Source organism: Diadema antillarum, unplaced genomic scaffold (assembly GCF_040938485.1).
Source record: "Diadema antillarum isolate AM-2024a unplaced genomic scaffold, OU_Dant_1.0 seq00001454_RagTag, whole genome shotgun sequence".
NCBI classification, from domain to species: Eukaryota; Metazoa; Echinodermata; class Echinoidea; order Diadematoida; family Diadematidae; genus Diadema; species Diadema antillarum.
Window position 1 is genome coordinate 920,965 of NW_027272200.1, and position 26,547 is coordinate 947,511.

General features: G+C 38.5%; 1 protein-coding gene across 1 annotated transcript in view; it reads right to left on the reverse strand.

Moving 5' to 3' along the window:
• Positions 1-26,547, reverse strand: part of LOC139709616 (protein wntless homolog) — an 81,413-nt gene that overhangs the window by 44,805 nt on the left and 10,061 nt on the right. Inside the window, exons 2-11 of the mRNA XM_071621575.1 lie at positions 24,389-24,655; positions 20,904-21,034; positions 18,252-18,428; positions 16,197-16,333; positions 14,421-14,461; positions 13,719-13,846; positions 12,095-12,192; positions 11,136-11,199; positions 7,783-7,926; positions 6,125-6,362 (exon numbers count right to left, since the gene is read on the reverse strand). Of these exons, the coding sequence (XP_071477676.1) occupies positions 6,125-6,362; positions 7,783-7,926; positions 11,136-11,199; positions 12,095-12,192; positions 13,719-13,846; positions 14,421-14,461; positions 16,197-16,333; positions 18,252-18,428; positions 20,904-21,034; positions 24,389-24,655 (1,425 nt within the window). The remainder of the gene's footprint in view (positions 1-6,124; positions 6,363-7,782; positions 7,927-11,135; positions 11,200-12,094; positions 12,193-13,718; positions 13,847-14,420; positions 14,462-16,196; positions 16,334-18,251; positions 18,429-20,903; positions 21,035-24,388; positions 24,656-26,547) is intronic.

Sequence of the window (26,547 nt, forward strand, 5' to 3'; positions counted from 1 at the left end):
TGAAAGTTAGATGCAGACATCAAGTTGTAATTTTTTTGGGACATACTGTATAGTCAATGGTTTAAAAAAAGGATGAGATAGAAGTTGTAGATGAGAAAGAAGTTGTAGTTGTGCTGGAAAAAAAACAAAAGCCCCAAAACACTGAGCTGCCACAGAAACTGGATGGGGTGGGTGGGGGGGGGGGGGGAGATGGTTGACGAAATTAAGAAGACAGAGGGGTTAGTATATTCAGGTCACTCCCAATATTAACAATTTGTGTCTGCAATTATGCCTCTTTAAATTTTGTTCCAGGAACTCCAAGCATTTATGCTGGACACCGTTAAAAGGTTTCAGGCTGATTAATGTCGATAACATGCAAAGGTCACAGAGCCAGTATTGCATCACATTTAATAGCCTTTCATTACTTCGATTAGCACCAAGTTAAAAAGCTGATTGGATCAGAAAAATCACTCATCTAGATTGTCAAACTACCTGCCATCTAGTTGGAGGGCAGTAAATTACTGGGTGATTGTTTTCCCACTCACATTAAAGGTAGAATCCTCTTTGTTGTGTAATGAGTAAAGAGTACCCTGAATCTTCATTAGACTTTGTGTTAATAACGTATACATCCACCATGTTCCATACAGGAACTCTGCTAAGCCTAGTAGGGTCAGTAAGAGCAAAATATCTTTATGTAATTACATTGTAACCAGCTTACTCAATCAAAGAGGAGCAAAGCCTTTAAGCCTGTTGAGGATGAGTCCAGAGTATACTCGGGCAGGTGTCTATGGGAAATGTGTGTTGCAGCAAAATCAGTCTGTCCTCAATGGGTTAAAGGGGACCTCCGGATGATTTTCAGACTTTTACATTTGAACAACTATAAATTAGTTAAACTGAGTACAGACTTTCAGAATTTATAGTGATTGCGATGAGGAATGAGAATGTTTTCAAAATCTAAAACAAATTGCAATGAACAAGGATGATGACATGGCAGCCTCACCAAAAGAATGTATGAGTTGGGGCTCAAGGAAGCAGAACAAAAGAAGAAGGCATGCATAGATTTTTCACAGGTGAACTTGTTGAGCAAGCGGCATTGTAATGGAATTACACTGCAACATTTCTAAAATATATGAGGCTCTGATGCCATCAACACTGTTCAGTGTAATTTGTTTAAAATTTTCAATTTATTGGTTTCTCTGCTCAAGGACCACTGACAATAAATTCCATGAATCTATACATGGAGCTGTCCATATATGTACTACATGATGTGAAATTATGAAAATCGTCCGGAATGGCCCTTTAATACCCAATTAACAAAAGTACCCCATCAACTAGTGTGCCATTGTGCAGACACTATTAAAGAGCATACATTGTAGGTTTAAGAAGAAGAAAAATACAATAAAAAATACTATCAGATCCTGTTTAGCTGCGAGGAAGAAAAATATCCCTTGGATTTCATTTCACTTTCAAATCCATGCTTAAGGCATCTTTCCGACACCTGTAGAGTCCCTGGAACCTCATCTTTGGTGTTTTGTTCTGTAGCTTTTTTTGTTGTTTTCACTCTTAGTTTCATATGGTAGAGTATGGATATCTCTTTTATTCATGTCAACTATCATCTGAATATTCCCATTCAACAAAAAGGATGAAACACAATATTTTATTTGAGCTCTAAGTTGCTCTTCTACTTGCAGTTGCAGAGTTTTTGAAAGCCTCTTGATTTCTAACTTTATATGTGATACTCTAATTGGCAATGCATCAAAGAAGATGTAATTCCCCATTTTTTCTCTCAAAGTAGCAACTTCTTGTACATTTTTTTTATACTCCTTTCCTGTAGATTTAATGAATGAAACCAGTTCTTCTCCAACATGAGGTATGCAATGAAATTTGGAGGTGCCAATTTGATAATGACAAAATGATGAATTTTGCTGCAGAATAACCCCAGGTCTGCATTACAGGTACAGCATAGTTCCCATATGCCTGCAGAAACTGTCAGCTCTATAATGGACACATATGCACAAAAAATTTGTGAAATAATGCTGTGATAACAAAATTTTAGTTGGGTATTGATGAAAATGCCAAATATCAGCCAAAAAGGTTTACCACAGGTATTGCCATCTCAGAGTAGTAGTAAAACTATAATTCATGTATCTACAAAAGCTATAACTGTAAAAATCTCTACAGAGAGGCCCATGCAACGTTTCAGTGTTTATTTCACACTCTGATTATCTCAAATGAACGGCATGTAACCAGAGCTCAGAAAAGTCATAAACCTTGGCAACTCCTCAACTGGCTTTGTCAGGATCATAAATATTCATCAAGTGACAGCAAGTCTTCCTTCATGAAATACGCCACCTGGAAACATAGTATAAACTGGATTAGTCTTCGAGCAATGACCCAATAACTTGAGTGCTCATTAGCCTTGGTCAAGGATACAGTGATATACTTATACCAATTAATCTACAGCACTATGCTGATACCAATTTACAGCACTACAGTTATACCAATATACAGCACTACATGAAAGCATTAGTATTTAGTAGGAGGAAAACACAACCTTTCAAAGTAATTATTTGAGCACTGAAGGGTCTCCAGCCATATACATTTTGACCTTAAAAAATATTGTAGAACTGAAGCAAAGACTAGCTTACATGCTACGTCTCTGCATTCAGTGTGTAATCATTCATGATTATAATATCATTCTCTCTAGGTATTTGATTAAATCTTAACCCATTGAAGACGAGTCCCGAGTATACTCGGGCAAGTGCCTATGGGAAATGCATGTTGTAGCAAAATTCGCCTGTCCTCAATGAGTTAATGAAGGTTGTATCTTTCCATTAGAAATTCTGCCCATTTTCATAAACATTTTCAACTTGACATCAACATCAGTGAGGTCGGTTGGTTAGAAGCAAAATATCAAACTCCCTGGTCTTTCATTTACCACTTCTAAGATGTGAAGATGCATGAACATAACAAAATAAAACAATGTTAACAAAAACTGAGCGCCTTTCCTTTATATATTTCTTTCTCTTTTACTTCTTCTTTTTTTGTCACTTCACCAGAGTCTTTGTAGGTGCCTGGATTGCTGATTGATTTGCTAACATGAATCCAAACCACTGGAAATATCACCAATGACTGTCAAATGCTTCACACGCTGTCAACTCAGTGAGTACAAACTCAGAGAGGGACTGGCTGAATCTTGCATGCCGACAACATTTCTTCCTTTCAGACTCCATAGCAATGTTTCACATCAGCAACAATTGATAGGGCTTTAAATATTATAGATAGAGCAAGGGACTGCACAGTTACTGGTTGAGGTGAGGATTTAGCTTTTAATGTTTTGCAAGATATTCACAAACCACTCTATGAGATGTCAAAGAGCATGCAATTCTAAAGGTAATCAAAAGTTTATTTGATGAAAATCGGTTTTGAAATGGCTGAGATATCCAAAAACAAGGTGAAACAAAGAGATCCTAATAAAAGACGTGGCCTGTCGCCTTTTATTATCATCACTTTTTTGGATATAAATCTCAGCCATTTAAAAACCAATTTTCATCAAATAAACGTTGAATCCTTCTTGAAATTACATGCTCTTTCATATTTCATAAGAGGTTCTCATTATCTCACTTAGGAATGATATAAACCTGAATCCTCACCTTAAACAGTACTGTACAGTCCCTATAAAGTTATTGTAGGAGAGATACATTTGAAGTCAGAACAGGGGAGATATGTGAGTAAATTGTGTCGAAGATTGGCACACAGTATGTTTTTATGTTCCAGGTACGACGGTAATTCCTCTTTTCTCTTTTGAACTTTTCAAGCCAAACCTCATTGTTACCATTGCCATTACCATCGGCAACATGTTTGCATTCAACATCAGTGATATTCTGGGGATGGAGTTGTGGGAGGGCTACTAGTTTGACAGATGCTCTGTTGGTTCATTTATGTTTTGGAAACACAGGAGGTGTGAAAAATGAGGTCACTCTTTCATCATACTAGTCCTGTATCACATGAAAAATTTGCACAGTTACTGAAAAAAATGATTACCATTTATCAGTATGGCTGTTTTCAGTTCCTGTCCTCTTACATTATTTTGTAGTTGTTAGTTTGTATGTTTGTGTCTCTAATGGGGGTTGATGACTTGCTTGCGTATGATGGCGAATAAATGTACGCCTGCATGGATAGGGATAGGAAATACCCTGCTTCAGAATTCATGAAATATTCATGACATATTCATGTACAATATGATGCAGACAAGATAATGGGTTCATGAATCTGTGTCATGCACCGTAACCATCAGTCTCTGAGATGATATACACAAGAGGAAAGATTCTGTACTTGATCCAACATATTTCAACTTATGAAGGTTGATTTTATGAAATGAAGAGGTTATCAAACTCTTGTCAGAAACAAAGCAAAAAAAAAAAAAAAACCCTGCAAAGACATAAGATACACATACACAAAGACGAACACACTCATGAGCCCACACATGAACAAGCGCATACATTGCGCATTAATGCCCACCACCAAACACACACACACACACACACACACACACGAATGCACACACAGATCCTCGAAACAGTTCTCTGATTCTACAGTACACGATTCCAATGATTCAGCACTAGAGGGGGCTATTGCAGTTCAGGCTACTGTTGCCAAACAATACACAGACACACGCAAGTTTATTCATTTTTGGGGTGGATTTCCTCTTTAAGTTTTCATGGAGAATATCACCAGTTTGCTTTTGCTTTTTGTGTTTTAAATCAAGAGAAGAAACTTTCCTCTCGTCAAATTGGGATGATAAATAACATTCTCTGATTCTACTGTACATGATTCTAATGATTCAGCACCAAAGAGGGGGCTATTGCAGTTCAGGCTACTGTTGCCAAACAATACACAGACACACACAAGTTTATTTAGTTTTGGGGTGGATTTTCTCTTTAAGTCTCCATGTAGAATATCACCAGTTTGCCTTTGCTTTTTGTCTTTTAAATCAAGAGTAGAAACTTTCCTCTTGTCAAATTGGGATGATAAAAAAAAAACAGTCTCTGATTCTACTGTAGATGATTCTAATGATTCAGCACTAGAGGGGGCTATTGCAGTTCAGGCTACTGTTGCCAAACAATACACAAACACACACAAGTCTATTTACTTTGGGAGTGGATTTCCTCTTTAAGTCTCCATGTAGAATATCACCAGTTTGCTTTTGCTTTTTGTGCTTTAAATGAAGAGTACGAAGCCTTCTTCATCAAATTGGGACGATAAATAACACTGAAGATGTCCAGGGGCTTCCTGTATGTGCTCTCATTGGCTGCAAGTCAAAATCATGGGCTTTCAACATTCAACATTTTGATATCAGCCCCCAAGCCTCTATATTTCAATTTCAATTTCTATTTCTATTTCTATTTCAAATTTTATTTCAGTTTTTTACAAGAACATATACATTTCACTTTCTCTGGTAACAGAGAATAAGGTTTCATAAGCAAAACAATGCAAAAAGAAGAGAGTACACAATAACTGTGAAACCTTATACAGTAATAATACACTGTCTCCTGTGTATTTCTGGTAGAGGACTAAAGTGACAGAAATGGAATTAACAATATGCAAAGCGTGAAAAATGAAGGGACCCACTAAAAAGACAAGGATTGTAAAAAGTAGGCCTCTCTAGTAAAGAGCATCAACAGGGGGAAAAAAAAAAGGACTGGAAGTAGGGCCTATAGCTGGTACACTTTGAGCACATGAATAAGTCCAGCAGTAATGTAGTGTTCAAACAGAGGAGAATTAAAAGTTACTATGTAAGAGGATTTTTAAAAAAAAATGAAAAAAGGGAAAAAAAAACAATCAAAAACCAAATATATGAACAACCTATCTAAATGACAAGTTATTTGGGAGGGGGGGGGGGGGGGGGGGGGGGCAAGGGGGACTGGACAGGGTGCTGGAAATTAAGAAGGGATGCCAACCTCGTAAACAGCATTGCAGCACTTTGAGTGCTACAATTGTATTAAAAAGGCATATTTTCGGTGGAAAAATTGTATTTCTTACCTTTCCTGTCAATAGACATGTGTAGTCACACAGCTTGGAAAAAATGCAGTATTTCCATGAATGAAACAAACAAACAAAGAAACAAACAAACACACAGACTTGCCATTTTGGGGAGCAGTCTTCTTGTGGGACGGGGCGTAGAGGATGAGCACGGCCAGGACGTAGATGTTCCACATGCCGTAGACGCCGGTGAAGAAGGCGCTGCTGTACTGGATGTTGTGCTCGTCCTCCCCCCACTTCCAGTTGCCCTCGTTGATCTGGGAGAAGATGAAGAAGATGGCGGTCATGAGGGCGCACACCAGCGTGATGAACATGAAGAAACGGAAGCGGAAGATCAGGCCCTGGAGTGTGAGAGGAGAGGGGGAAAAAATGATAGGATAAGGAATCAACCAAAAATTGACATTTTTGATGGAATCATCATCGTGTACAGCAATGTTAGACTAAGCACACATATGATTTATTTCAAACACATACAAAGACTCCACTATAGTCTATTAAAGGTAACTACCTATTAACCCATTGAGGACGGACTGATTTTGCTACAACACGCATTTCCCATAGACACCTGCCGGAGTATACTCGGGGCTTGTCCTGAACAGGTTAAAGCAAAATCTCCATTCCATGTTAACCAACAGAATGATACTTTGGTAAAAATGCTTGGTATATTGAAATCATTGCAAGTCTTGCTCTTTGTAATTTAGCCATTAGAATTCCAATCAAACTGAATTAAAAAAAAATCAAAATTCTTCACGACTCCAATATTATTCAATGCAAGAGAAATTATCTTTTTTTTCCCCTTTTTAATCACTTCAAAAAAGAAAAAGAAAGCTTTAAAAAAAAAAAAGAAATTGTGTAAACACCCCTATGAGACTTGTGAGGTCATGATCTCATTTTATTTACTGCTTGGCCCTTACTCGGCTCTCTTCATTAACTGGCACACAAATACCTGGGCCCTGTGTTATGAAGAGTTATAACTCATTATATAGTTGATTTCTATGGTAAGTCTATGGCAGCCTGTGTAGTAAGGAAATTTATGATCGATTATATCTTTTGATAAAACGGAGCCCTGGGAATAGAGATTACATGATCCTCCTAATCTTTGGCTGTGTCACAATTACATGTACGTTCCTGTTGGACTGAGGCACAATGCTACACTAAGTGGGCTCGCTAGTCTATAACTAGGTAGGCCAAGACTGGATGGATTACAGAATGCTGAGCTGAGTACTATGTTAGCTATATTTTGTAGAATATACTTGAGACATGCCCTCTGCAAACTATTAGAATTTCTTGTCTCTCCGACTTTCATTCATTGGGGTTTAAATCTAAATTTTAGAGAATAAACATAAACATAAACGTCTGGAGATAGACTGATTTATCGAAATGTTTATACTTTCAGGGGCTTTTTCACAGATAAATTATGGCTGCTTTTTGTGTATTCTAGCTGCACACAAATTTGATTTCCAGGGTATTGGCACATTCTAAAGTCAAGTGCCTGGGCAGAGAAAGAGTCTAGAATGCAAGATGTGTTATTTTAAAACCACAAACATTCACGACATAAAACTTTCACGAATTGGAACCAACAACCTTCTTTTCGCAGCATGAAACTTTCACGTACTGTCGCTGACATTTAATTCATTGTGTAGAAAAAAGCTTTCGCGTGCATTTTACTTTCATGAATCTTGGCTCTTTGCGAAATTTGCGAAAGTTTCATGAATGAGAACATTTCTGGTTTTAAAGAGTGACCACAGTCCTCTTTCTCACCTCATAGTGCAGTCTCCTGGCCTCCATCATGCTGGGGAGGGCCGTCCGCTTCACACTGATGTTCTTGAACACGCCCCACACCATGAAGATGAGGAAGATGGTGTAGAGGAAGCCACAGATACCAGCCAGCACCACAAAGACCATCTGGACGTCACAGACCGGTCAAGAATTCTAAAACCCATCCTTTGATTTAAAAAAACTAGATATGTCGCTATGGCGACTGGTGTGCCTCCGCCATAATGCATGATTCTCCTGATAGGTTTATAGTACGTCTTTATATGTGTGATGACAGTTTCATCTAATTGGCAAAATAATAAAATGACATTACTGTTATAATGTGGTGAGTGTTCACTTTCTTTGAACTAGATTTAATTGGATGAATGGCTACATTTTCTAAGGGAGCATCTATTTAGGGATTTGAGGACTTTTACTTGACTTTTAACCCTTTTATAAGTCTATGCATTGGGCAATTTCAAGGTATAGAAAAAATGTGTAATTCCTGTATTAAAGAGTAAATTCTTAGAATTTTGACCTAGCCTTTGACCCTAAAATTCCCAAGAGAATCACGGTCAGGCAGAACATGCATAAATATTGCTTTCATAATGATACCTTCAAGTACTTCCAAGATATGGAGGAAGAAGTGAAATTTAGCACTTTCACTTGACCTTTGACCTCTTGGCCTTTGAATTTCTTGGCCACAAAACTTTCAAGAGAATCTCTTTTGTGTGATACATGCATACACCAAGTTTCAAGAAAAATCTTGCAGGCATCGCATAAGTATGATGGAAAAATTGAAATTTAATGAGTTGACCTTGACCTTTGACCCCCTGATCTTTGACCTCATGACCCCAAAATTCACTAGATAATCACTTCCAGTCAGTACATGCATATATGTACCATGTTCCATGAAGATACCTGGAACCATTTCCGAGATATGGAGAAAAAAAATGAAATTTTAACGTTTTCACTTGACCTTTGAACTTTGACCTCATGACCCCAACCTCTCACTAGAGAATCTCAATTGGGTAATACATGTATGCACTAAGTTTCAAGAAAATACCTTCAGGCATTGCAGAGATATGGGGGAAATAGTGAAATTTTGAGCATGTGACCTTGACCTTTGACCTTGAGCATCTGGACCAAAAAGTTGATGGGCACAACTTCACCCCATTATACACTTTGTACATATACATGTACCTGCCAAGTTTCATTAGGATACCTTAAACGGTTTTTTAGTTATGCTGTCCACAAAATTGATTACGGACGGACGGACGGACGGACGGACGGACGGAAGGACGGACGGACAGACGGAAGGACGGAAGGACGGACAACCCGAAAACATAATGCCTCCAGCGACACTTCGTGGCGGAGGCATAAAAATGTATAGTGAGGTACCCGCACCTCGTCAGGGGCCCTAATATCATCACCCTGCCTAAAATTGCTACAACTGCACTGAACAAAAATGTACGCACGGGACTGTGTTCAGTACGCTTGAACCTTTGCAGGGTTACCACAACCAAGCAAACTGAGGTGAAAACCAAACAGTTTTTCTTGAAAATCTGACATTTATGTAAAGAATATGTGTACATGTTATCAGTATCATCACGGTCACCCGCACACGTCTTTTACGTGCTTTGTCTATGGGAGCACGGGGTGGCGAGGTGCGGGCCCCTTCCTTTATAGCACACAACTATTTCCCATTGTTCGCATGTGACGACGATAGCTGCAAATTCCTAGCATCTATCATTGAACTTGTAGACTTTCAATTGGAATCCTCAGCATTTTTCCTGTATGTGAGTGGGATTTCATCGCATTTCAGTGACGTAGTGTGATTTGAACATGCATAAACATTAGTACTACGATGAGGTGCGGGTCACTCAAGTATACTCATTGTAGAATTTCACACCACCACCGGTCAAGAACTTCACATTTGACCTACCTCACACATATGGCATGGACTCACAAGATAAGCACATGCCTTGGCATATCTCAGCAATGGGTTAATGGACTGTGCAATAATAAGGGGAACTAGCTATAAATGAAAATATATATAGCTTTGATGAAAATTACCACTGGGTGCAAGGACACTTAATTCTCAAAGGGTCAGCCATTCTTCAGACACATACTGTAGGTCAGTTATATGGGCCACAGAACAGTGAAATGTGTCATTTGATTTGCACTTAATATGTTTTGGCTGTAGCACATTATCAGTGGGAGGGCCCCATTTTTTTTTTTTTTGAGTATCAAAAACAACAACATTGGAATGTCAGAATTTGAAAGTTCAGCTACCAGTTACCCAACACATCAATATCATACTTGATAACATGAAATACAAATATATGTGACCCGCTACAACAAAAAGGTCCTACAGTCGCGCACGGTCAAAGCCGTGAAAATCGAGTTTGAAGTCAGATCATTAAAATTGGTCAAAACTTACGATTTTCTGATTTTGATATATTTTTGGAGTCTAACATGTCTTCTATCATCTGTCGAAATTTTGAAGCAAAATGATGAAAGATAAAAAAAATATCGTTTTTCTGAGCCATGTTTTTTGGCGTTTCAACGAAGCAGAAACTGGTTCGAAAATTTGGATTGAGCGCCACAGATAGGTTCCGTCCCTAACAACGACCAGAGTGATCTCATTGGTCAGTTTGCTGCTTGCTGCTAACCGAAGCGTGAAGCTCGCACACTGCCCAGTCGACTGGTGTGTGCGGGCAGGGTGCGCTATGCTCAGCCACTTCTCACATCCTGGTCACTGATTGGTTGGTGAGGAGACTGCCGACGCTGATGTGCTTGAATGAACTCTTCGGGGGTTGCTAGGGCTTACCTTCTATTGTCCAGAGGTGAAAACTGACTTGCGTGTCCCTTGATCGTGATTGGGTCGAAAGGAAGACTTTTAGAGCGCTTTTCTCGAAACAGTGATTTTCCAGACTTCTCGACATGCTCTCTTTTAAACATCGATATCTCCGCAGCCGATTATTTTTATAAAATGTGTTATATATCAATTTAAAGCAGAAAGATTAGGGGATTATATCATGCAATTTTCAAATAATCGACCTCGCCCGACTTTAGGATCATTTTGTTGTAGCAGGTCACATATTCACCTTTATGATCACAACAGGGCTTTACAGCACTCTTAATTGTCATCATATGGAAACTGGAGGTCTCTTTTTTTATCCCCACTTTAATGGAAAAGATGATTGCTTTTTATGGATTAATAGCACAATGTCTAACATCCAGTTCAAAACAGTTGACTTTTGGTTTTTGTTCCTGTTTACTTGCTTGCTTATTTTGTTTTGATTTCAAAGCCACCTCATTTTGCTAATATCAATGTAATGAATGAGAAAGGATACAGCCAGTTTTCTGCCAGTCTCCGTGTTCCAGATGGAGTAAAATGGGTTGATCAACTGCACACCCCTGAAGAATACACAAACACAAAATAGGCATAAAAAATAAAGCTTTACATTTCACAGATTAAATCAATTCACCAGCATAAGAAGAAAACTGCTTTTCATGCAATTCCAACTCTTTGCATCTTGTTTCTTTATTTGCTGGTTTTGTTAGTATATCTTTCTTTACAGTAAACATGATGACAATAATGGCAGGAACTATTTCAATGTGAAAAATGATGACAATAGTAGAGGCTGCAGTAGCGACGATAATGACACCAACAAAACTACCAACAATAACAGTAAAAGTAATAGTTATAGTCAAAATAAAAATGATAAGGAGAGTTCAATTTTCACAACTTCTTAAACTCTAATTACAGCTAGTGATAATAATGATAACCACAGCAGAGCTGGGACAAGAACAGTAAAGCTACTGTATGATATCAAAATGTTAACCTGTTCCGTACGAGAACCTGTTGAGCTGCGTATTGAAGGTCCTGTTTACCTGTGGGAGCAGTGATTTTAACAATTTTCCAGATATCACAGTTGATACATATGCTATGCGTAGGTCTGTTATACCACAAAACATCCTACTGTATAATAACTTTGCAATAAAGCCTAAAATATAAGGAGATATCAGTATTTTTCTCAATAAACCATAACTGTAGACAGTTTAGTCTTGAAACATTTTTATTATACCTACTGTTCACATTTTGTAAATTTAACAATACTTAACATCCATTTTACTGATTCAAATTTTTACAGTGATCGTTTCTATCCCGAATTCATATTTTAGAACTATTTTAAAGCACTAATGCTGGCTTTTTGTTTCGTCTGCAAATGGTAAATTATGCCTTTAAGTCTGGGCATTTCAGAATTCAGTATGGAAGGGGTTAATAACAAAGTTCCTTGTCGGTGCATACCTCTCCACCATATCAAAGACAAATAGACACATGCAGCCCAATGTGATGGAGCCAACTTGTTGCCAGTACACCTTCAGACGATTCCTCTCCGTCTGGTCCTGCAACGTCAAGCAAAAAAGATAAGAGATGCCTTGGTTATGTTAAATTTTGTTACATACAGTACCTCCTCCATTTTATACCGTAGCAAGAACAACAAATCCAGTTTGGATCACCAAGATTTTTGTTGAAAGTGGTCAGGCTGATTTGCATGCTGGTCTTTATATCCCTTTGTGATAGTCAGGCTGATTTGGATGCCAATCTTGTCCTTTTATGTTGATTTGAATGTAAGCAAACTTTTTATACCAGTATTGCCAAATACCAGGCTTGCTGCTAGAGCTATGTGCTGGCCAGCAACATTCACAAGGACTACATGAATAACCACCTTATCACAGTGAATAAAGAGAAAAAATTAACTTTCTGGTGTTGCAACACATAGTAGAAACTAGTATTTAATATCACTGTCAGTTAGCTACCATTCAGAAGGCAGCCGAGACACTCACAGTATGATTCAACAGGCAAGGTACTGAGCAGTAGGAAGACATGATGCTCCCAAGCCAGATGGACTGTTTTCTGCTAATTCTAAAAACATCCAAAGATTTGGGTGTTTTACAATGAGTAAGCTATCTTGGTGTCCTACATGCATCTCAAAATCATCTGCCATAGTCAGTGACTGCCATGTCAATTAGAGATAACTCCTACCCTCATACTGTCAAATAAACAAAACCATACTTTACATTAATCCCAAACAAATATCTCTTTTGTTCATGCACTGGCTGGTCAAGATGGACACTAGGGGGAGAAAAAATTGTGTCCGAGGACGGACACACCCAGCAAGATTCCAAGGACGGACACACCTCGGATAGGACATAAAATGGAGGTCCCGTGTATGAGAGAGTCACAACTCATGCACGTAAAAGATCCCGCTTCATTCATCCATCGCAAAGAGTAGGGTGTTTAACCCGGTGAAGTGGTCCCACCTCTCATCCAACTGGACCCCATGGAAGACCAGCTTAACGAAGCTGAATATGGGCTATCCAGCCATCTTCTTAGATGGAAATGAACAAACAAACAAACAAACATCCAGCAAGATTCAAACCCACAGCCTTCTGTTGAAAAACCACAGTATCATTCATAAGACTAGAGTGTACACAAAGAGACAGCTCTTCGGATGATGGCGCCGCTTAAGTGAACACGTCATACGATCCTCTATGCATCAAATAAGAAGTTTTTGGGTAGCATACACCTCTTGAAACCTTGACGAACTCCACACAATCTCTACATCCACAACTGCAGCATCAAGCAACACTTCGACATGAATGTCAAAGTACATATTAGAGCGAGCCCATCATGACAGAAAGAAAGGCACATATTGGTGAAAGTCTTGTCCTACAGAGAGAAGATGGAAAACATGAAAATACATGACAACAGCTGGGTAAAGAGAGATTCTCCATCATGGACAACCTCACCATAGCTGACCTACAACAAGAAAAGGAAATGGTCAAAACAAGTCCAGCATCTATCTCTACATCTGCCTACTTAAAGGCGATAATTCTCTCCCCCAGTTAGGTAGGGCGCCCTCACTCACCATCATGTGCTCTCCGACAAAGATGATCCAGAATGAGAAGAGCATGGCGTAGCAGGCCCCCTGACGGATGTCACCCAGCAGCAGCATGTAGGGCATGTCGTGCCAGAAGGTTAGCCACTCCAGGGGCACTGTGGGGTCAGAGGTCAAGGGATATGGTGTGTGCAAGTACATTAAAAAAATACAAATAATGAAATTAATAGGCCAGTTTTGTGCAAATATTCAATTTGCACCTTCACTTTAAAAAAAAAAAAAAAGTAGTGTGGCTTTGCACTCGTACACTAGAGGATGACTCAAGCTTGAATTTGATTCACACCTCATTGCCATCATACAAAAGAAGACAACCAAAAGGCATATCATTTGGTGAATTTTACTGATATTACTACATTACAAAATGATTATTGTGATGAACCTAATAAAAACATTACAAATGTAGCAAATTTCATTTGTTATCAATTTCAGGGACATGGGTATTTCTCTACATTATTCAATATCTCAAAGAAAAAAAAAACTAAGCATTGTTACTCTCTTCTTTAGTTTAATAGAGTGCAATATTTGTTTGTTTGTTTATTTCTGAATGCCACATCGTGACATATTTATCATCTACAGCATGAAGCTAGTCTTGAAATGGGAGGTTAACATATTCATAAATATGATGTTCCATGATCAGTTGAAAGCCTAGGGGGCTGGGAAAAAAATACTTACAGTTCAGTATACTGATGGTGATGGCAAGAGCAAGGATGGTCCTGGAAAAGAAAGGAGAAGAAAAACGATGATAATGACTGTAGATTTTGTTGTAGGTACACGTGATAGAGAAGAGATGGTTAAATGTTGAAGTTTGAGGTTCTACTCTGCAGTCATATCAAGTACCGGTAGCCTTGTGATATAAGTTACATTTAGACAGTGATCCTTAACCTTGGGGATAGCTATTTTTGAGGATAAGCTCGTACTTAAACATCGCGTAGACGCACTCGTTGATAGCTAACTTAAAGTTGACTCAAAATTGTAGCTATCCATGAGATATCTCAAGGTTGAATAGCGCTCTATGAATGAGCCGAGGAGGGTCACCACTCGTAGTTAGGTATCATGTGGACAGAACTTGATAGGAACTTGTAGATAAGTGTAGTTACTGGGGCAGTGAGCCTATCCTCGAGGATAGCTACCTTTGAGGATAAGCTTCGTTGAGTGAACGCATGTTGTAGTTAGAGGGTCAGAGCTTGTATCCTCAAAGACAGCTATCCTCGAGGTTAAGGATCACTGTCGGAATGTATTGTTTCAGAAGAAAACCTCTTTATTGGTACACACATTTATACAACATTTGTGACTGAGAGTGAGATAATGTTGAAAGAGAAAAAGAATTAATCTACAGCCAATGCAAAGAAAGTAAAAAAATATGGCCTAACAGAATTCACTGCTATTCTGAAGCAAACATGACTGCCAAATAGCCAAAGCCAAAATCTAGTCATCTCAGCCGCTAATGCTACGTTCATTTTCATAAGAGTTTTACAGCCAAACAAGTACACCACTATATTGGAAATGGTACATTACACAAAAATGCACACAATTCTGAGTCAGAAAGAAAGATCAGATATTGAGAGCAGAAATTGTAATCTTAATAATCAAAGTCATTCTGTTGTACTGTTGTATAATACGGATACACAAAAGGCCACAATTGCATCTGACACTCTCGTGTACATTATAGGAACCGGGTATCTCTGGTTACTGTGTCCCAAGATGACACAACTGGAACCTGGTATACCCAGTTCCCAGAAGTAACAGGTTTAATAACTATGTACATTGTAACAAAGCAAAAGAAAATAATCTACTGGAGGAGTGAAACCTATCAAGTGATTGTGTGTTCTTATTCTTTTCAGCTGCACCCGCAGCTGTGCCTTCATTCTTAGTAGTGCACTAAATTACTAAATAACAAAGGCATTAAAAATTTTTGTTTGCAAGGAAGTAATTTACTAATGCCATCGCTCACAATGGCATGTAATTTCCTAAATAACCCCATGGGGAAAAAACTATTTCTGGGCTGGAATGACTTAATAAGGAAGTGAACAGCAACTCCGTTGCAAACATAGAAAAGTCAAGAAAAGTTTTAACTGTTGAGGACAAGTTGATTTTGCTACAACAAGCATTTCCCATAGACATCTGAACGAGTATACTGCATACGCCATATATTTCGCGAGTCTAAATTTTCACGAATCAGGAATTCCCGACAATTTCGTGAGTGGTTAAATTCGCGATAGTGGAGTCCTGTACAAAATGGAGAAATGTGCTAGCGTACGTCACATCCACATCGGGAACAGAGTCAATATTTTTGCATGTTTTGAATTTCGTGAATAGCGCCCTACTCACAAAATTCGCGAAATATTCAGCGTATACAGTACTCGGGACTAGTCTTCAGCGGGTTAATAGAGACAATAAGCAACTTTGTTGTGCATGCCAGCATGACAAGACAGAATTTGATCATCATACCTCTCAAGGAGAACAGGGGCCCTCGCCAGCTGGACGATTCTCTTCCAGAACCAGATCATGGCCAGGATGATGAGTGGGAACATGGCCGTCTTAAGCGTGAACCACACGAGTGTGAACCCACCGTTCTGATGGATCTCCTGCGAGTGTAGAGAAAGTGATTTTGTCATCAAGCAAACCTACAAAGGTTCATATTTTAAGTTTGAAGCAATCTGCTATCTACATGTAAACACTCGTGTATTTGCAGTTCTTGTGCTTGCACACTTTTCCTTAATAGGTCTGTTCTTGTCTTGCACAGATGTACTCATTGCAAAGGCAAGAATTCAAAACTCCTAGCCAGTTTAATGAACAAGAACAAAGATAGCACATGCAGACAAATCAATGAAACTCGGTCACACTTCTGGTGATGACGCTCACAGCAACAATCCCATCAGTACTTCCTTTAAATCACAGTACATTCTCATGAAAATACTTGCACTATCTTTAGAACAGAAATGCTCATTGAACAAGTAAAAATCAAAACATTAGCCAAATTCTGAAGTCCAATCTGTTCAAAGCTGGGTGTTGAGTAGTATTCAATAAAGACCTTCTCACTTTAAATAATATAATATGGGCTTACATGTACTTAGAATGTGGTGGTATTTTACAAACTTACTAACGACAAAGAAAGTGAGTACTGTGGAATTCTGAAATTCAGTTCACAGAAGAAATAATCTAGTACTTTGTATTTAGACAATAGATATTAAAAGATGAACTGTACGCACGGAGGGGGAAGAAAATTAATTAAAAATGGTTAATTCAGTGCATAATTGAATACAACTTCCCCCTTGGGTGTTGCAGGCAACATGGTATTCCTTATAAGATGCATCATGCGTTACCCCGGGGTACCGTAGTACCCCGGGTTACCGCGTTGTGTAGCGCCACCTCATGTCCACTTGAGGACAGCCGCAGAGAAATGCATGCACTGTGTGTGCGTGTACATAGCCACTCCCATGCCACTGCATGTTATACGATGCATGCATGGCACGCTGTGCGAGCAATAGCGTGTGCTTCACTGCACTGCAGTGTAGTGGCTAGCGCCACTAGCTCCAGCACCAAAATAATTTCCACTTTTTGGCAACCCAGGGTACAACCTTTTTAAAAAAATAAATAATTCAACAAAATGGCTGATTTTCATTTGGTACCCCGGGATACCATTTATGTCATCATATGCCCATCTGCATGTCATTTATAAATCGTAACAGCGCCATCATACCGCATTTTTATGTGTGACAGTGCATTATAAAACCAACAAAAAGTCACACCCCTTGGTTTTAAGTGGACTCAAAACAGGTGAAACAGGTCAATCAAGTCAATCTTGAGTTTTCCATACTTTGGGATAGTTTGGGATCATAAAATGAATGGGACAGTGTGTTTTTAGCAGTTTTTCTACAACCCTTTTTGTTTGCAGAGTAGTATTTAAGATCAAGTATGTCTTTACAAATGTGGAGGCCCCTTTTCATTTCCTGAAAATCATTCCCACACTCTTCACTTTCAACTCTAATACTGTAACTTTTGAAAGGATAATGCTACTGCTTTTAATTGAAAGTTGGCATTAATCATGGACAGAATGTATAGAAAGAGCATGCTCAATTTCAGCTTAATCTGATAATCCCTTCATAGTTGTTGCTCCAGTGTTTTAATTCCTGTTTTTTTGTTCCATTCATTGCACAGCTAGCATGGTTTGGTAAAGATTATTAAAAGCGCTTGAATAGACCCCATACTTCAGAGCCTCTTTTCTCAGTTCACACTTTTCTAGAGTGTGCTTTCTTTCCATCATTAGATAGGTTAGGAGAATTTATTTAAATTGAGTCATACATCATTTTAAAGCTTAGAGCCTGCTCTTTCAAAATCTGCCTTAAACTAAAAATTCATGTCTGACAACTTTTTGTTGGTTTTGTGATGCAGGGTCAAATACGTATAAGGTAGGCATAGGATCTGCAGTGGTGAACAAGATAGTCAGGAAATGTTTTATCTGGTAGATGGGAGGGGGGAGGGGGTGGGACCAAGTGGACTTACCACCAGGGTGAGATCCTGAATGGAGCCCAGGTCCTGGTTGAGGTTCTGGCCCTTGTTGGGTCCGTGGTGGACCACCGGCAGACGGACGTTGAGCAGGTAGTGCTTGTGGTGCACTGTGCCCAGCTCAAACAGCGGGATGGGCTCGCAGTCGTAGTTGTAACCAACATACTCCTTGACCTATCATCATTGAAAGTTGCGATGATGCAAATAGAAGCAATAAGTAAAAACGATGAAAACAACAATGATACAGTAGCAATGATTAAAACTTTGTCAAATTGAGTGATGATAACAAGAAAAGGATGAAAATTCTCTTATACACAGCACATAATATTCGTTGCTGGGGTGACAAGACCTTGTATCTGCAATTTTGGTGAAAATGACTTTTTTGGATTAATGGTCAAATAATGGGTTAAGTGATGTCCTGTCCAAATCCCAACAGTCTTACTCCAAAAATGAAGCCACCACCGCATGTCAAAGGAAAGGCTATCCCATTCGCCACAGTGCTTTGGCCGCCATGTTTTTTGGCTCTCCTGAACATTTGACATTTTGTAGATACGAGGTCTTATCGCCCCAGCGACGATATATTTGTATTTCATGTTATTGAGCGACGAGTATGCCGTTTAGAACAATAATAAAAACAAATCATGACAATTCAAATATCATCCAATAATTAAAAAAAATAATATAAAGACATGACAGAAGAAAAGATGAAGAAATGCAGAGTTTAAAAAAAAAAGAAAAAAAGAGGAGGAGGAGAAGAGTAACAACATCAACAAAGACAATAATAATAAAGCTTAGTTAAATATTCATGGACAAGGTTACTGGTCACAGCGTTTGACTTCTAATACACTTATTTAGCATGAACAGTGGGTGACGAATGATCCAGCCGGTGCATGGGCATGGTCTGCATTTATTGTTTGACTCATACGAATGACAAGGGAGAAACCAAGAAATTACCTCTATTAAAGAAGAAATCCACCCCAAAATTAAATAAACTTTAAAAGATGGAGAAAATATTCCCTACGGAACGAAAAAAAAAAATGACAAAAATTGGATAAGAAATAGTTAGGAAGAAACATATATGACATTTTGAAATGTAACATTTTTTCAGAAAACATTTCTCCAAAGTAAGAACACCAGAGCCTGTTGTAAAGGTAAGTCAGAAAATCAAACATGAGTACTCTTAATATCAAATTCTGATTGGCTCCTACCTATCTTACGTTTGATTTTCTGACTTATGTTTGATTTTCTGACTTATGTTTGATTGCATCTTTTTATGCATCGGGACCCAGAGGTTATGTCATGCTAGGTTTGCATTACATATAATGTTCCCAGTGGTCATTAAACATCATATACATTTAATAGCTCATTGGGCTGAAGAAGTATGATCACATCACCCCTGTCCTGACTGAGCTTCATTGGCTTCCCATCAAGAATAGAATTGATTTCAAGATCCTACTGCTCACTTTTAAGGCCATTCACGGTCAGGCCCCAGGATACCTGTCTTCCCTAAGGCCAAAAAAAAAAAATTGTTGCATTGGCGTAACATGAGATTTTCAAATAGGGTCGGTCGGGCGGATTTTTTTTTATTTTTTATTTTTTTTTGCTACCTGCATTTTACGTGTAAAACTCGTGCTCAGCTCAGTAAACAGTTACAACTGCTGCACCGAATGTGCTGTGTTCATCTATTCTACAAATCATTTATGAGGCCGATATTACTGGAATTATACCCCTTCACAGAATTTAAAGATGTTGAAATCCCTATCCTGAATATTTTCACTTCATATTTTACTATTTTGACTTAGATTAGATAGATGCAAATTGACCCATATGTACGATCTTTTCATCGCACACGGCGATCTCTATTACAGTCCCACATATACAGATTCGTGTAAGTTCTCCACACAAGAAACCTATGGCAAAACTGTGCACAATACATCGCAGTCTGAATGCTACGTATACACTGAATAAATCTTGTTAGAGTACGTGTCCGTGTTGGAAACAGATGACGTACTGATCAAGGAAGGCTTATGCGAGGCGCTAGATCTCTCCCTCGTACATCCGATATCCCCAGAGCCGTTTCCACTTCCGGGTTTGTGCGATCGCGATCGCAATCAACAAGATATTTGATATCGATAGCAAAAAAAAATAATAAAAAAACATGGGGTCGGCGGAATTTTTAGGGTCGGGCGGGTTACGCCAATGCAACATTTTTTTTTTTTGGCCTAATTGAACGGCATCATCCTTGCCCACGCATTTCATTGCTAACTCTCTTGGAGGAGTCTAGTCTGTGCCTTTGAATGTTTCTTATCAAAACAGATATATGGTGCTGTACAAATACGGTGGATCATCCATCACCATCACCATCATGTAAACCTAGCATTACTTTGAATACTAGTGGGGGTGTTTCATAAAGCTGTTCGTAAAGTTATGAACGACTTACGAGCGACTGGTGATTTGCTCTTGTGGTAAATTATGGAAATTCTGATAAGTATAGCACATCAGAACTGATCACCAGTCGCTCGTAAGTTGTTCGTAACTTTACGAACAGCTTTATGAATCAGGGCCCTGCAGGACAATGAGGATATGCTGATATCATACACAGACAGTCCAAGAGCTCCCCCCTCCCCCGCCCCCAGCGAATGTCCCTACCATTTCATGGCTGAACGAACAGGTCATCTTCCTTGTCTCGTTGACCTTATAGAGGGAGTGCCACTCTCCGCTGGCATCATCGTTGTTGTTGTACGACATCAGGATCACAAGGGTTAGCTCAGGATTTTCGCCTGGACGCAGAGAAAAAAGGAGGAGATTTTATTTTATATTTCATATTTTAATATATCATATACTAGGGTCTCATCCATGTCAAGTTCTGCTAGTGATGACCGATCCCTGTATTGATTTCTCCTTCGTTCACATACGAATACAATATGCCTCGTGTTGCTATTATTCATATATTATCAGAGATGATGTTTTACGAAACTGACAATTCTATTGATTTGTATGTTTTACTCTCCTCTTATTTTTTTTTTTCATACTCTGTATCATTTTATTTTCATTTGTTACTGTATTTGGAGAAAGAAAATGTTAAACCAAACCAATAAGCACAGCAGCAAAAAATTTGACAAAAATCAGATGAGAATTATGAAAAGAAAGTTATGAAATCATGAAATTTCACAAGGTCAATAGCACAATCAGGGCATACAAATATGTAACAGCTGGGAAAAATGAAAAAAAAAAATGCATTTTTTTTTTTGAAATTTTCATGTATACAGGTAGAATTATACAGAACCTTTTTTCTTTTGAATTAAAAGTGAAATAGTATTATGCAGCAAAAATTAGTCTTGGTTTAATTAGAGGGCATGTGTGATATGCATGTGTGTTTGTGTGTATGAAAGAGAGAGAAAGATAATGGGAGCAGAGGGGGTAGAATTTGACAGCCAATGAATTAAACACAAATTAATTCCCTCCACAATCAGCCAGAAAATGGTTTAGCATAGAAATCAGTTCTGGGTTATGAATTCCTATAAGCTGACAAACAACATCCATACTTAACCCCTTGAAGACTTGTCCTGAGTATTCTTGAACAGGTGTCTACAGGAACTGCATATTACAGCAAATGCAGCTTGTCCTCAGTGGGTTAACATACAAGTAATTTAAGAGGAACATGGTGAAAGTATTTCTATGATTTTGTAAGTGTTTTATGTGTGCATGCATATATGTTTGTGTTGTCACTGATACAATGTAGTTTGCTAATATGCACAGTAATCTAAAAGAAACTTGCCATGATACTATTGACAGCGTGTCTTCAACAACACTGCATAATTATGTCCTGTTAACTATACTCCTTGCCAAGGAGCATGACTCTATCAACAAGTACATCTCTCACAAGAGTTTGGCACACTGTCTGACACTGGCATGAATGGCCATCCATTCTGCCGTCCTTCAGACCGTCTGCAAACACATCACAGCGAGGAACGGGAATTCGTTCTCCCTCACGCCGGCTTTGTCATCATCCGCTCAATATTACGCACCTGCTCCCTGCATCACTCTACCTCCCTCTAATCATCAATTTGGCAACATTGTCTCCCGCAGCATCCGCGATACAATATCAACTCGATGGAAGCGGGAGGATTTTACCGCATAGAGTCATCGGCATATTTCCTGGTGATCGGCGCAGGTGAATGCTGCTTGATTAATGATGTCATAAGCAACCCCATCTGGGCTTATTTCCACAGACGAGACATGGGCAGCGCCCTTAAAACCACAATCCATCCTCTTTACACCATAGACTGTCAAACTTCCTCTATACAGATGCACATTTGATCAAGACTTCACAGGTAGACAGGGCTCATAGTTTGAGATGCTCATTCAGGATAATAAGATCAGCAGTCGTGAGAACCAAGACAGAATTTGACATTCTTGTGACAGAATTGATAAAAGCTACAAAATGGACCCAATTCTGGCAGTTCAGGGCCCTGTTTTATGAGGAGTTATAATTGATTACATAGTTGATTTCTATCATAAGTCTATAGCATCCTGTGTGATAAGGAAATTTATAATCAATTATATCTTTTGATAAAACGCGCCCATTGTCATTGTTTTGCAAAGATAGGACATCTTTATGAAGGGGATGGGAGCACAGTAGTTGCAGAGAAGGGAAAGGGGGGGGGCAAAGGAAAGAGAAAGTTTACTTTCATTCTGCTATACAGTGAAATTTGAGGATAACACATTAAGTTCATCAGTGGGAATAGGTCTGGTTGTTTATTGCTAAGTTTTTCCTGAAAAGGTCAAGCCTCGATGGACTTTCAGATTTCTTTGTGGCCATTATCACATCGGAACTACTGTAAAAGGGCAGCCATATATGTTATCTTACAAGTTTCACAATACAATGAATATACAAGCAATCATAGATATGTCTTCTCTCAGGTTTCAAAGTGTAAACAAATGACACTTTTTTAAACAAAATCAACAACAACAACAACAACAAAAGAACTTGAAGTGTAACCTTCGCATCATATCGTTGTATTGCAACAATCTAACAATGACAACTTTTGTGGGAAAAAGCTGCACTTGCTGAATTTTCAAAACATGATTCTTACAACATTCTGGGGAACAAGCTTAACCTGTTGAGGACAGACTGATTTTGCTACAACATGCATTTCCCATAGATACTTGCCAGAGCATACTCGGGACTCGTCCTCAACGGGTTAATGGAAGAGTGGTAAGGTGATGACACCACCCATCTAATTGCAACAAAAGATCACCGTTCCCCAAAGAGGAAAAAAAAAATTACAGAAAACACTCTCTCACTTTATGTCCTTTCATGGTGAAACTTCTACCAAGTGCTGCTTTCATTTGATTTTCTTTTTCAATATAAACTAAGATCAGTTTTTATTGTGGAATAGAATTTTTCTCCCAATGACTCCTTGTCACAACTCTGCACACTTAAAGGAAAATTCCATCCCGACATTACATTGCTTTGTATGAAAACAACAATCAGAGAAGAACATCAGTGGGTTTTTTTTTGTTTTTGTTTTTGTTTTTTCTTGGGGGGGGGATCAGATACATGCTTATACAAACAAAAAGTTACAATACAGTTACATACACATGGTGTTACCACAAACCTTTCTCCCTCTAATACTTCACTATGCAAACGTTCAAGAAACATGCCAGGGTCAGCTCCCTATTTGGTTCATACACTGTACATTGTACACAATAAATACACTCATTTTCATTTTTCTCCTGAGAAAAAAAAAAAATCCTTCACACCTGTTCTTGGTATGTGAAAGTAATATATTTTTGTGTCCCCTCCTCAGCAGTTTTGCAAGTTGTCTGTGCTAGAATATTTGAGAGTTTAAATGAAAATTAGTGATAGACTGTGTACAAAATAAACAGACAGCTGCTCAAAACTACATTACATCACAGAGCTGCAAATTTGTCTTTCTCTGAGAGTGAAACTCTATAAACTTTTCCAACGCTAGCCTTTTCATGAGTCTCCTTCTTATCCACATTTTCAGCAATTTACTTAATAAACTGATCTTTCTCTTCTTACACAAAACAACATACTCACTAAGTGATTGAAACATTTATAATGGAATTTCCTTGTAATTTATTAGTGATGTTGTTAACTCACTCACCCATGGCGTTGTTCTGGTCGTACACGATGTCCAGCGACATCACGCCTAGCATGTACTGGAAGCTGCGGTCCATGCGGTTGGGCCGGTGGGGCATCTGGATGGAGAAGACGATCCAGTCAGCCTCGATGCCCTTTCGCGTGGCCTCATCGAAGTTGGACACCTTGGAGCAGGCATTGGGGCCGTGGGGCACAAACGGCTTCTTCAGGTTGATGGACGGGTCGACACACTTGGTGGCCAGGTGGGTGTGTGCAGAGGTGGGCGAGGGCGCTGTACGTTTTCATGAGAGGGAATAAAGACATTAAAGGACAAGTCCACCTTCATAGACATGTGGATTGAGTGAATGCAGCAATATTAGTAGAACACATCAGTGAGGGTTTGAGGAAAATCGTACAATCCGTTTGAAAGTTATGAATTTTTGAAGTTTCTGCTCAGTCACTGCTGGATGAGAAGACTACTACAGCCTGTGATGTCATATGTGTACAACGATATAAAGAAAACATAAAGAAAATTCAACATATTCTCACTTTTCTCGCATAATAAAAGAATGCTTGACTTGCCTCTTTGAGAAGGCAGGGGGAATAATATCACCCTTAACATACGTCAGCGACAAGTCGAGGAAATGTGCACCTTTTTTCAAAAAATAGAAATTTGCAGAATTCTCTTTATATTTTCCTTATACATGTACGCATGTGACATCACACACTGCAGTAGTCTTCTCATCCAGCAGTGACTGCGCAGACACTTTAAGAAAATTTTCATAACTTGTGAGTGGATTGTCCGATTTTCCCCAAACTTTCACTGTCAATGTGTTCTAATAATATTGCTGCATTCACCCATTCCACATGAAGGATTGTATGCATTCACCCATTCCACAGACACTGAAGTTGATCATGACTACACAGATGGATTTCCAGAAATTTGTGAGATATAAAATGATCTATCTCAGACATGAGAAACCTAAGAAAAGTGATCTGTGCTTGACATCAAACAGAGAGAAAATGAACACAACTTCAATGAGAAAAATTAATATGGAAACTATACACTTTTAGATATACATATGTATGTTTCTACGCAATTTATGGAACAAAAGAGAAAAGCTAACCATAGGCAAATTATGTTCAAGTTGTCAGAGTACCCTGAGGACTTCTGTAAAGAAATTTGCAAACTCCATGTATTTTCAAATATTCAAATCATGTGTGCTGTTTCAACTTCACAGATTTGAATTAATTTTAAAGTTAAAAAAAAAACACATACACACACACTTACACAATGTCTTTGAACAGCCTACTATTGACAGACTTTATCAACAAAATGTTATCCAAAACAACCCTTTTAATCTTGCCTGAAGCATGTCTATCTTGCCAAACCTAGCACCAAATAATGTATGGAAATCATCTGTCAGGGATGATTAAAAGGTAATTTGAATAAGATATGACATTATAATATCATAAAGCTTTTATGCAATAAAAAACATCAAACTAAACAGTCATCATCACAGAAAAATCCCTTATTTACAAATTGTATGTATGGTACATGTTTAACTATGGAAAAAAAAAAAGGTGTTTTGCATTCAGGGAATAAACAGTATTGATTGCTTGTGCCTGAGGCATTGTAAACAGTCAATCTTATTGACTCTTGGTATGTTAATGGAATTCACAGGTGTATTATGTAAAGCCAAACAATGAAGGAAAATACAGTAACAAGAAATCTCAGCAACAAATATGTGCACTCTGGCATGTCAGATATCAATGCTTTTACAAGCCAGCAATTTACAGGTGTACAAAGAAGTTTCCAATTTCTGTGCAATATGTGTGGTGTCACAGATACAGAGTGAGAATACAGTGTAATAACTGTGAGACTTGAGCCTTGATTTGGGTTTTGGGATCTCTTCTATCATAGAGTTAGCCAAGTTCTGCTAGGGTGTCACATTTTGGTGTGACCTTTGATATAACCTTTGACCTAGACCCCCTCATCATGTCTCTCTGCACGTCTTGTGTGGCTTCATTGAAAAGGGTACTCACTGTTTGACACTTTTATAATCAACCCTTCAAATTTTATTGGAACTCAACTCACTGGTGTTTTGGAAACTGATCATTTCTCATGCATGTTGCATGTTGCAGTTTATGGATACTACCCTTCCTATTAATGATATCTGGTCA